Raw genomic sequence first — 13517 nt, 5'->3', positions numbered from 1 at the left:
CTTTTTGGGCCGATTTTGATTTCAGGCGGTCGCTCATTTTTCGGGCGGGTCGCTCATTTTCCTCTGCACACGCGAAAAAGCAAGCGACCGCTCATAAAATGAGCGACCGCTCACAAAACGAGCGACCGCCCATAAAATGGGCGGGTCGCTCATTTTGTCTGAGCTTCCCGAGCCTTCTCGAGTTCTTGTTCTTCCGTGCCCGCTTCGTAAGGATTCATCGTGGAATCTTCCTGCAAGGAAAAACAAGCAAAGCAACCTACCCATGGCTATCTAACATCCTATAATGCCTAGAATGAGAGAAGAATTGTGATGCATGACGTTATAAAATCGGTGAAAAACCCGTGTGATCAGTGTACATACTTGAGAAGATATAAAGATGAAATTTTCAATTGAAATATATGTAAAACCCGTCGGGTTCGGGTATCCCCGGGTATCCAAAAATTATCTCACGGGTAATATAATTCGGGTATCCGAAAAATTGGGTTCGAGTTCGAGTCTTAAAATGTATAACCCGTCGGGTTCGGGTTCGGGTTCGGATACCCTAAAAATCTCGGGTATCCGACCCGTGCCCACCCCTAACCCCGGCTCCTAGATCACAGAGTGTACGATCAATGGAAACATTACCCAATTTACAAGGGATTGAGAAGCTACCTGGATCAGACCGCTTAAGCGGAAGCTCGTGTTGGATCAAAGCGCTGCATTCGGTAGTAAGTGTTATGGTTTCTTTCTCAACGACCCTCTTTTGGTCAGGATGTCCTTCAAATACTTCGTGTACGAGGGAATCTGCAAAATAGCATCAGTGAATGGCATGGTTACCTCGAGTTTCTTCAGCATCTCAACGAACTTCGCGAATTGACTGTCTTCGTTGTGCTTCCTCAGGCGAGATGGAAATGGGATCGATGGTGGCCTAGGAGGAGGAGGCACGTAAGCCGGTTCAGGTTCATCATCGGGGATGTTTACAACTGCAGTCTTCGAGCTTTTTCCTTGCTCAACCATCGGTTGGTCTTCAGCGTCTACCTGCTTACCACTTCTAAAAGTAATCGCATTGACATATTTACGGGGGTTAGTCTCAGGTTTACCTAGAAGAGATCCGGACGGTCTTTGAGTGGCTGATGCTAGTTGAGCAGTTTGGTTGTCTATGAGCTTGAAGTGAGCATGTGTCTGGATAAACTGTTGAAGAAGAGCATGTGTATCTTGAGCCAGATCGCAGTTACCTGAAGGTGTAGGGTTGTCGTAGGATTGCCCGGGACCTCTGTAGTTGGAGTTCTGATTAAGATCCCTGGATTGAAAAGCAAAACTGGGAGGAATCCTTTGGTTCGAGTTGTTGGATGCTCTGAAGTTGTTTGGCATGGGATTCTCCACATTGTTTGACTTGTAGGAGAGATTGGGATGATTCTTCCACCCTGGATTGTACGTGTTCGAGTAGAATTATTGGCCACGTAGTTCACCCCTTCGAGTCCTTCATCCAATGCGTACATACGGAGCTCCTCTTGTGTTGGCGTCAAATGCTTGGTCCTAGAAGGTCGGTTGGAATCTTCGAGCTTAGCATTGAGGATAACCAATTTTTCAAGAACCATCTGCATGGTCTGATCATTGCATTCCTTTAGCGGATCTCTAGAGTACTCGCTCGGGGCGTCTTCTTCTTGGGCCATCATCTCAATATGATCTTCTAGATCGACGAATGACTTGTTCTGGATGCTCCCACCACACGAAGCTCGGATCAAAGTCTTGATATCCATTCTGAGTCCTCGGAAGAAGGTGTTGATCAAGTAGTTCTTGTCAAACCCGTGATGAGGGCAAGACTTCTCATATCCTTTGTACCTCTTCCAATCGTTATAAAGACTTTCTCCATGATCCTGCTTGAATGAATGAATGCTAGAAAGAGCTGCTTGAGTGCGGTGAGCTGGAATTTTTTTTGACATAAACTGCACTTCCAACTGTTCCCAAGTGTGGATGGAATCAGGTGTCAGATCGTAACACCATTCCAAAGCAGCATCCAAGAGAGTCCAGGGGAAAGCAATCAATCGGAGTGTATTCTCTATCACCCTTTATCTCTCTTGATAGAACGACACATCATCTTAAAGCGAGTTAGATGTGCGTTCGGGTCTTCGTTCGACCTACCCCGGAAAGCATTATTACTTAACAACTGAATAGTAGACGGGTTCAGCTCGAAACTAGACATGTCGATGGCCGGTAGTCGAATACCAGCCAAAAGCTCAGTGTGCTTAGGCGTGTTGTACTGGGCAAAGGTTGAGTCAGCCTTGCCCTCGATACCATCAGGAAAGGCAAGATCTCGGTTGTTCTCCATCTGTCTTTGCTGTCGTCGGAGGCGTGTGTTGGTTCTTTCAAGTTCAGGATCAAAAGGTACTAGGTTTGACGTCCCACCACTTCTGGTCATGCACTAAGAAACCCTGCCCACAAACGGAAAACAACAGACAAACGAAGAAAACGTGAGAGATCACTTAAGAAAACAAAAACAAAAAGATCCAGACTAGATAGGATCTAATCCTATTGCCTAAATTATCCCCGGCAACGGCGCCAAAAACTTGATGTCGTCAATCTAGGTGTAGAAATATGAATCAAGTGATAATTAACCTAGACTCAACAAATACCGCAAGTGTACAGATCGATTGTAGTAGCTAGGGTCGAACACTGGGACAAATAAACAACGGAATGAAATCCAAATCCAAGTCTAAATCTAGAGAAAATAATATGAGTGTGAGAGTGTAACAAAGCAAACGATAAAACGACTGTAAACGATGAATGATGAACACTGCAGGCTTCGGGATTGCTTTACATGCAAGGATCTTTCAAAAGATGCAAACTTAGTGGTTTATCTATCCAATCCAGGGAATTCAAGCTCTAAGGTAGAGATTAACTCTTCCAAGTCTAATCTCACTATCCAGGTTTAATCCCACCAATCTCCCGATTCAATAGTCTAAAACTCTTGATGCATGAACGAACGCTATCATGATTCATAGGCAAATATTCATCTCCCGATGCGATACATATTCTATTTATTGAATTAGTTCCAGGTTAGAATCTCATATGTCTATGTGAATTAAAACCCTAAGTTCATTCAATCAAGCGGTTAACAAGATCGAAAACATTAAGAACAATTCAATAAACTGAATAGAATAAACAAATCCACAAAGTCTATAATTAAAAACCAAAGATCCCTACATAGCAAATGCCTAACCTATAGCTATGGAACTACTAGCTAATCATCGAGACGTCGGGGTTCATATCAATACAACAAAACATCGTAAAATAAAAGAAAGGAAGAATGTTTAGTCGATTTCTCGACTTCGTAATCTTCGACTTCTACTCCGATCTCTTGCCTCTTGATAATTTCCCTCTTTTTGTGTGCTCTAGGGTGTGTTTTCTGTGAAGAGTATGAATGAATTCGACCTTAGAGGCTAACCCTAATTATCCCCTCTTTCTTTTGGAAAAATTTGGAAAATTTCCGGATTTTAAGTGACCCGATCGTGTCCACACAAGTGACACGATCGTGTCACATCGCAGTTTTGACGGGGTTCACGAATTTGCTCATAACTTCTTGCTCCAACATCGGATTTGGGTGATCTTGGTGTTTACACGTAGATATCAAGGAGAGCTTTGCAATGGTATATAGAATGCATGATTTGGACTTGTAGAGTGAAAGTTATCGGACTTGCAAGATCTGACATTTCTTGAGTTTCACATTTTCTCTCGAAACACTCCAAATGTTCTCGGTTCGTCCGCGATGTTCCGAAATCCACGTTTTTCACTTCTTTTGCTCTCTTTATGTGTGGATTCCTGTTTAAACACTAAAGAACACAGCCAACCAATATCGAAGGCAAATGCGCCCTAGAATGTCTACAAATATGTAAACCCGAGTGAAATATGCTAGACATCCTATATCAAAACATCACACAAAATACGTATTATCACACATCCATCCCATATGTGTGTGACCCTTTAGGCTCCTCCGAATAAGGCAGAAAACCCGAGATCCAATCTCACTTTACAAATCATAAGCGGTCTCTAGCAAGACATTATGATTATCTGTATCGGAAAAATTTAGATGTGATCTAACCGAAAAGCCAGAGATAGCTCTAACGATGATCCTCTTTGTCTCACAATATCATAATTGAACTCATAGTTCGATTGCTTTATCGTATCCTGAATAGACTGTAAGAGATAGATGACATTCATCTATATTGCGGTCACACATTTCTACTGTCTCACTCCTACGATGGGCCCAAGCGATATCTCTCTCTTTTGAGAGGGATAAAGTTCCATCTTGACTATCCACTATCCACTTCATGATTCGTAATGTACCCGAGCCACGCCTTTATAATCATCCGGTTAAAGACGATATTTGACGCAGTCAAAGTATATTACCTCTCATGATGGATACAATAGATATCTCATATCTGAGGATCTAAAGTGGACCATCAAGTGAGATTCAAGTCATGGATAAAATCCAATCGACAATCTCACGCTAGTCATTCAGTCACTTGTTCCAAACAAGTACTCATGACCGTGATCTGTATCCAATACACATGATCATCACCATGATCATCTATCACGCCTCATGTTAGTCTTAATTCATCATTGCTCCCACAATGACAAGCGACTAAGAAATTTAGGATCGTTCATAACGATCCATGGATATCATTATTTATCAAATATGCAAAATAAATAATGAACAAACAATGCATTCATCCAATGAATTCATCATATCATACATAGTTCTCATATCGTATGATCATCATAGAGCATCACAACCATCAGCTTCGCATGTTCGAATGTCTTTGTTATCCTTGGCTACAATCATACATGTCACACAAGCTTAAACCCCACTCTCGGCCTTGTGTTTTTCATGGGTATTCTCACATCCTAAGTGCCTATTTTTACTTAGACACGGTCTCTTCCTGAGCATGCTTCGGTGCCAAATACTCATGCTTCTTCAGAGCTCTAATTTCTTCCCGGTTGGCTTCTTCCTCATCTCAGACAGATACGGCCTCGACTTCTTCACAACAGTCGGTTGCCCCGATAGCGTCACAGCTCCCCTTTAACATCCATCCTATGTAGACTCGGTCCAAGAAACACATTACCAAGTCGAATCTAAAGTTCACACTCATGGTCTCTACTTCGGATGTTGATGTCGAACTAACTAATGTGATTCAAGCTCTCAAACGATGACGGGCTGCCATGACCGAGGAATTTGATGACCTTTGCCGAAATGAGATGTGTGGGATCTCGTGTCTCGATCTGTGCTGAGAATGTTGTTGGTTGCAAGTGAGTTTTCCACGTCAAATGGAAACCTGATGGGACTATTGATTGGTACAAGGCTCGGCTAGTTGCCAAGGGATTCCATCAGAGATCAGGCGTTGATTTCCATGAGACGTGTAGTGCGGTTGTTAAGCCTACTATAATCCACGTTGTCCTCAGTCTTGTGGTTTCTCATGGTTGGAATCTGAGGAGGTTTATATGACGTAACCCCGGGTTTTATAGATCATCGGCGTCCAAACTATGTTTGCAAACTTCGAAAGGCTATCTATGGTCTCAAACAAACACTGCATGCATGGTACTCGGTTCACACTTATCTTCTCAGCCGTGATTTCGGAATTTTTTGGCCGACACTTCCTTTTTTGTTCTTCATGAAGCGGATATCCGAGTTATCATTTTGGTCTATATTGATGATATAATTGTGGCTTGAAGCTCCCTATCATATGTTATCATGTATCTCGGACATTGCTACAAGATTTTCCATTAAAGATCTTGGTGATCTGTCATATTTCTTCAGTATTGAAACATCTCGTACATTGAAGGGTTTTCTTCTAACCCAGTAGGAATATATCTCTAATCTTCTTGCATGGAGTACAAATGGTGGATGTAAAGCCTATGTCATCTCCTATGGTCTTTACGTCTCGTCTATCCATCGCGTCAGGCTCTCTTATTGATCGTGCGACTACTTTAGTATCTATATATCTCTCACTCGACCGAATATTCAATTTGCTATGAACAAGCTCTCTCAGTTTATGCATACACCTATAGATGGGTATTGGAAAACAGTGAAACGAGTTCTACGGTATCTTGTTAGGATGAAGCAATATGGTATTTTTTTCGGAGTTAAAATTCTCTCGTACTTTATGTCTTTTCGGATGCAGATTGGGTCAGTGATCGTTCTGATTTCAAGTTTACTCGAGCCTACATTTTATACCTTTTTCAACTTATGATCGTCACGAATTGAATTATAATCAAATAGTAGCCATCTCATCTCATGGTCATCCAAAAAATAGTCGGGAGTCTCCCACTCATCCATCGAGGCGGAATACCGCTCGGTGGCTGCTACAACTGCTGAAGTCTAGTGGGTCTCGTCCTTCTCACTACACTTGGCTTTCATCCTTCTGCTCCTCTAGTGGTTTATTGTGACAACATTGGTGCGACCTATCTCAGCTCGAATCTGGTTTTTTACTCCCACATGAAATATATCACTATTTCTTTGTTCGGGGTCTAATGGAATCTGTAGAAATTCAAGTTACTCATATCTCATCTATGGATCAACTTGTGGATACATTCACTAAACCTCTTCCGAACCTAGCGTTTCATAATCTTTATGTCAAGATTGGACTCACTTTAGATACTTCATCTTATGGGGGCGTATAAATACATATTTATATAAAATTGTAGTTTACCATAACTAACCCTAATATCCTTATATAAATATCCTTATTATTATTAATGATAATTATTATTGCGAGTGCAATCTTATATAATCAAGTTCGTTTCTTGTTTATTTAGTTTTATAAAATACATATATATATTCTTATTCTTTTCGTATTTAATTTTATTGATTTTCTATTGAGTTTATTAATCAAATATTATTTTTAAGCAAATTTAATTTTAATTAATATTTTTCATGATTTAAAAAAGGAAAAAACTCCTAAAAATTTCTAAACTTGTAATTTCGTAGAAAAATAATTCCTATACTTTTTAATGTAACTAATTATTCCTATACTTAGAAAAAAATGACTTAATAATTCTTAAAATTGTTTAAAAGTGATATATTGATACTTACGGTAAATTAACCAAAATAATATTGTTATAAAATGGCATTAAGATATCAAGATATGTCAGAATTTTGTATTATGTATACAAAATCATATTTAATAAAATCGGTTCGAAATAATAATAATATGTTTGTCGTAATGTCTATAAGAGTTCGACGTAATGTGTGGGTTTATTAAATCCAATTGGAACGGATTTTGATAAACCGATATTAAATTCAATTCTGCAAATATATTATAAAATTATGATTTTGATATCTTACGTACCATGTAAGATTTTATTACAGTATTATTTTGATCAATTTACGTTAACAATCAATATGACTTTTGTATATTTAGAAATAATTAGATACACTAAAATTATAAGAATTATTTTTCCACCAAAAATTTGGGAATTTTTAGTTTCAGTCGACTAAAATTTGAATATAGAAAGACATATATTCAGATAAATTTTAAAATCAAATTTAGATATAGTTATAAATTATTCGAGTTTAGTATGATTTTGAATATCCAAACATAAATATTAGTCCGTGATCATTAATCATGAATTCGAACAACTTAATATTATATCGTGGTAAGCAAAACCTAGCTTCTTCTGCAATTTCCCGTCGTATTGTTCAAGAAAAAAGATGGAAGAATATATAGAGAAAAAAGAAGCACGCAGGAGAAGAAGAAAAGAGACATGGAGAATAAAGCGAAAAGAGCAAAGGAAACAAAAAAAATAAATAAATTATAGATTAATTAAGAGCCAAGCAATCTTTAGTTATTGATTAATCGATTGTCTCTGTTTCTGTTATTCTCCTTCCAACGCACTCGCGCTTTCTCGAAGCAGAGCATTCTGTTTTTCCTCTCACAGATGCGACGATGAATCTGAGATTAAAGAAAAAGCGCTGAAATTTTTTCTGGGTTCGATCCATTTTCATGTGGGTTCCTCTTAAATCGAGGAAAAATGGGATTTTTCTTCGGTTTGGTAATCGGAATCGCCGTCGCCGTCGGTTTGGTCATCGCCTTCGCGCGGTATTCTAATGTCCGATCGAAAAGTCGAGCTGAATTGGTACTCATCACATACCCAATCTTATCACAATATACACGCACGCGTACATATATGTGTATGTATACATCATATACTCCCTCTGGTTTGTTGTTTCGACAAGGTTTAGATTCATGCAGCATGATCGTGTTCACATTCATGCAGGCCATGTGTATGTTGATATTCCTTTTAGGGTTGTCTTGTTTGTACGTAGAGTTCTTGTGCTTTCAACTGCTTACGATTCATTTGGACAAATGAAACGGGAAACAGGTTTCTGTTTTTGTTTTAGGCGAGAACCATTGCAGCTTTTGCAAGGATGACGGTTCAAGATTCCAGGAAAATCCTTCCCGGTGAAAGTTATCCTTCCTGGGTTGTGTTCTCGCAGAGACAGAAGTTGAGTAAATTCCCAAAGCCCTTCAATCCTTTTCTGCCTTTTTCTTTCAAGCTTCGGTGTTGTTGTTTTGGATATTGATTCTTGTTCCTTACTTACAGTTAAATTGGTTTAATCTCCAACTCGAAAAGATCTGGCCTTATGTAAATGAGGTAAACATGTTGTTTTACTGCATTTTTTTCCTTGCAGAAATGCGTTGATTTCCCGCCAAATTGAACCCGAATTCATACGTTGGATTCTTATTTTAGGCAGCTTCTGAGCTGATCAGGAGCAGTGTGGAACCAATTCTTGAACAATATAGACCAGCTGTATTAGCATCTCTCAAGTTTTCAAAACTGACCCTTGGGACTGTGGCTCCTCAGTTCACAGGTTGGTTTTGTCAGCTAATGATCTTTCTCTCTTCTGTCACTTATCTAGTAATGATTGTCGGCGCTTATGAAGAAAGGGTATGATCCATGTCGAATTAGATGCATGCATATATTTGTGATTCCTACTACTTTTGCTTAATCAATAGTATCCAGACACGAGATCGAAGCAATTATAGATTTTGCTTCAGGAGTTTCCATAAAATTGTCCAAGTTTCCTTCTTTCCCGAAGGACAGGTTGATAACCGTGATTCTTAGATGAGTGAACATTTCTGTGCAAGTTCCGATTCGGGAGATAAAATGTTGAAAGATAAGGATGTTTATTTCAGGAGTTTTCCATTCTAGCAATCTGGGTTTAACTACTTGCAGAAGAACAAGAGTATGGGACATATATATAGTTTCTGTCCATGCGTTTTGTTTCGGTGAAATGTATGGTTACGACACTAAAATGCCAAATGGATGTTTATTTCAGGAGTTTCGGTTTTAGAAAGCGAAAGCGGAAGTGACGGGATTACGATGGAACTGGAAATGCAATGGGATGGCAACCCGAAAATCGTTTTGGATATCAAGACCTTGGTTGGTGTGGCTCTACCGATCGAGGTACTTTGTAGTTTCGGTTGCAACGATATAAATTTATGGTTTTTCAGACATCGAGATTAGCAAACAAAGCATTATGGACTCTGTCTTTAAGTCCTTGTCTTGTTTGCATAGGTGAAAAATATCGGATTCACGGGGGTTTTCAGGCTGATCTTCAAACCTCTAGTCGACGTATTCCCCTGCTTCGGCGCAGTTTCTTATTCCCTGAGAGAGAAGGTACATACATGTCGAAGACAAACTTTTCGTATAGTTAAACTATATGGTCATTCCACCGATCTCGAATGACTGAGTTTTTTTTTGTGAAATGTGTTCACAGAAAGAGCTTGATTTCACCCTAAAAGTTATCGGCGGCGACATATCAGCGCTTCCGGGGATATCAGACGCGATTGAGGTTTGCAAGAAGAAGTTTGTCTTGTTGTTTATCTTTCTTCTTACCTAGCATGATGGGTCTGATTCCGGAGTCAAGTCACAAAATTTTATCCAAAATTCTTAAAAACAACTTTGCAGGAAACTATTCGAGATGCTATTGAGGACAGCATAACGTGGCCTGTTAGGAAAATCGTACCGATTCTGGCGGGAGATTACAGGTTTTGCTTATTGAGCCACAGTTCATTTTCCATTTACTTAGGATGGTTTCAGTCACTAAAACTCGGGAATGTTATTTCAGTGACTTGGAGTTAAAACCTGTTGGGACATTGGAGGTGAAGCTTGTGCAGGCCAAGGACTTGACTAACAAAGACCTCATCGGAAAATCTGATCCCTACGCCATGTTATTCATTCGCCCATTGCGTGAGAAAACGAAAAAGAGCAAAACAATCGTACGACGGGTTTTCTTTTTCTTTCATTTGATTTTGATATGGATTGTGCATAACTCACTGTTCGATATATCCCTTCAGAATAACTCGTTGAATCCAATTTGGAATGAACACTATGAGTTCATAGTGGAAGACGTCTCGACTCAGCATTTGACTGTTAGAATCTTTGACGACGAGGGGATTCAGGCCTCACAGCTTATCGGGGCTGCTCAAGTGCCGCTTAAAGATCTCGAGCCGGGTAAAGTTAAGGATGTCTGGTTGAAACTAGTCAAGGATTTGGAGGTCCAAAGGGATACAAAAGACCGAGGCCAGGTTAGAATTTCACCAAAAAAAAACATAACATAACTGCTCTTTCGTATTCATATAATGTCATTTTATTTTCCGTTATATTCCGGATGTTTTGACGTGGAATAGGTGCATTTGGAGCTTCTCTACTGTCCCTTTGGCACAGAGAGCAGCTTCAAGAGTCCGTATAATCATGATTTCGCATTGACAACACTAGAGAAGGTACTTAAGCCCGAAAGCGATGATTCGGAAGGTGTGAATCTTAAGAAGTCGCCGAAGAAAAGAGAGGTAATCGTGAGAGGAGTGTTGTCCGTGACGGTAGTGGCTGCTGAAGGTTTGCCGGCCGTAGATTTCATGGGAAAAGCCGACCCGTTTGTAGTTATCACCATGAAGAAATCAGACGTTAAAGCCAAGACGAGGGTGAGTTTCTTTCCACCGTCAGTTTTCATAGTCGGAACATTCGAAATCAATCTTTCTTTTTTACTCGCAGGTCGTACCAGACAGCCTGAATCCAGTTTGGAACCAGACGTTTGATTTCGTAGTGGAAGATGCTCTGCATGAACTTCTGATCCTCGAGGTCTGGGACCATGATAAATTCGGCAAGGTATTTCGATATGGACATGGGCATCGAACGAACGAGGAGCATTCATATTCTTTTCCATGGATCTGATGGTTAATGGTTTTTTTTTCCTTGGAAGGATAAAATCGGGAAAGTGATAATGACACTGACGAGAGTGATGCTGGAAGGAGAGGTTCAAGACTGTTTCACCATAGACGGAGCCAAATCAGGGAAGCTTTGTCTTCATCTCAGTTGGACTCCTCAGCTTAAGCTCCGTGACGCTTCTTGATGCTTTCGCACGACCAAACACAGAGAAACTCTAACAGACACATGCTTCTGTTTTTTTTTTTCTTTCTATATGTTTAAGATTTTGATTTTGTTTTAATGGGTTTGGACGGAATTTGGGGTCATTTCTACACATTTATAAGTTTGAGAAATATCTGTAATTTGGATATCCCACTCTGGATATTCCTAATTTGTTTCCTAAACCCTAATAAAATTAAGGGAAATTAGAAAAAAAAATAACTCTGTCAAATTTTCTATAAAAAAAAAATAGACTATTTTTTTAATTGAATGATCTCATACTCTAGTTTTGTCTGATAAATAAATTCAAAATTTTAAAATTATATCATATTTAATTCTAAACGTTATTTTTAGAGTTTGTCAATCCTTTTTAAAAAAATTAAAATTTTGAAAAACTTTAAAAACTAAAATAAATAAAAATATATTTATGAGATTATCGTCTTCTATAGCTCGAACTAATTGATTTCGACACAAATTATAATGTCTCACGAATATTACGGAAGTTAAAATTGTTCCATCGATTAACACGAGAGCTTTCAACTTGTTTTGTCCTTATTCACACATTTTGCGAGAAGTATTTCATAAGAGTTCATCCATTTTAAAATTTAGTTCAATGCAAACACGCTTATTTTTGGAGTTCTCGCATGATAAATATTCGAAAAGGTAGATTTATATTATTATTATAAATAGCTCAATTAATTGTTTTAAATTATATTTGATTGTTAGTTTCATACTTATATAGCCCTAAGATCTTTCTCATTTTAGTTCATTTAATTCGTCCCTGTGTCCCTCCTATCTAAAAGTTTGCCGAGAGTCTCTCATTATATGTGTCATTTCATGCTAACGATCATTCTCCCCTCATCGGTAACCGAGATATCTGTAGTTAATTGATGTGCACAAATTACATAATATTCAGTACTTTAAGAAAATAAATCGAAATATCAAGGCCCTATCCAAGTAGAGATGAAACTGTAATTTTGACGGAATGAAAGGGATGTATTGTGGTAAAAACGAAGAGATGTGCAAGAGTGATCAAGGATGTATTCTATGTATGGGCGGACCCACTCATATTTGAGTAGGGTCATGTGCCCCCACCTAAAATTTTAATTTAGTTATAAATGTATTAAGTTTTAATAAGAATTAATGCAGTGCCCCCGTTAAAAATTTTGTGTCCCTTTCACTTTTTGTTTTTATTTTTTTCCTTAAAATTAGAGTATGTATATTATTTGCCCCAGTCATAATCTCTCCTGGGTCCGACACTAATTCTATGTTCAGAAGTTAGAAAAGACCCTACTCAGTATTCCTCAAAATGGTTCTAAATGGATAACTCAACTTTAAAGAAAGTAATTGTGTGATTTGTGATCCTATGGAGAGGAAAATTACCGAAGTACAAATGTTAGTTCAGGTGCTCTATTGTGTTCTACGATATGAGTATCGAGATATTTTGGTTGACAGTTCATGATTATTTAAGTGAATGAATATTCTTTTTCGTTATTCGTTTTGCATATTTGATGAATGATGAAATCCATGTTTCGTTATGAACGATCCTAAATTCCCTAATCATATATCATTTTGGGAATGATAATATATTAAGACTAGTATGAGTATTGGATGACTCATATGAGATTGTCACATGGACTTTAGCCATGACTTGAATCTCATGTGATGGTTCACGATTGTATCCTTTAGTCTAGATGTCTACGCGCGGTATCCGATATGAGGAGTGATGTATTTTGATTGCGTCAAACATCTTGCGTAACGGGAAGGCTATAAAGGCATCTCTTTGGTACGACACAAATCATGTTTAGAATAGTAGCTAGTCAATACGAGATTTATACCTCTTGTACTGATAGAGATATCGTTTGGGTCTCTCGAGTGAGTTGAGACTAAGATGCACGCAACCAGATGAAGAGATATGTAGTTTCAGTTAATTCAACGAACGAGAAAGCAATAGAATCTGATACGGTGGTTTCCTCCATGCCTTATGTCGAAAATGATATTGCGTTACAAAGGGATCATTTTATGCACTATTATCGACTTTCATTAGATCACTAGACTAACTCTTTTCGGAATAGGTAGTCATAGTGTCTTGGTAGAGATCGTCAATGATTTGT

The 13517-nt window shown here is 38.6% G+C and overlaps 1 protein-coding gene across 1 annotated transcript; it reads left to right on the top strand.

Moving 5' to 3' along the window:
• The first annotated feature begins 7813 nt into the window (after window positions 1-7813).
• Window positions 7814-11614, top strand: LOC104824614 (synaptotagmin-4). Its single transcript, XM_010556712.1, has 13 exons — window positions 7814-8112; window positions 8378-8482; window positions 8581-8631; window positions 8728-8848; window positions 9317-9444; window positions 9556-9657; window positions 9758-9832; window positions 9949-10028; window positions 10109-10259; window positions 10338-10568; window positions 10671-10961; window positions 11032-11145; window positions 11240-11614. Exons 1-13 carry the CDS (start codon window positions 8008-8010, stop codon window positions 11387-11389), a joined length of 1704 nt encoding a protein of 567 aa, XP_010555014.1. The 5' UTR covers window positions 7814-8007; the 3' UTR covers window positions 11390-11614.
• Window positions 11615-13517: the final 1903 nt, after the last annotated feature.

Source organism: Tarenaya hassleriana, unplaced genomic scaffold (assembly GCF_000463585.1).
Source record: "Tarenaya hassleriana unplaced genomic scaffold, ASM46358v1 Cleome40, whole genome shotgun sequence".
In the NCBI taxonomy this organism is placed as follows: Eukaryota; Viridiplantae; Streptophyta; class Magnoliopsida; order Brassicales; family Cleomaceae; genus Tarenaya; species Tarenaya hassleriana.
This window is presented reverse-complemented; position numbering and strand designations above follow the sequence as displayed.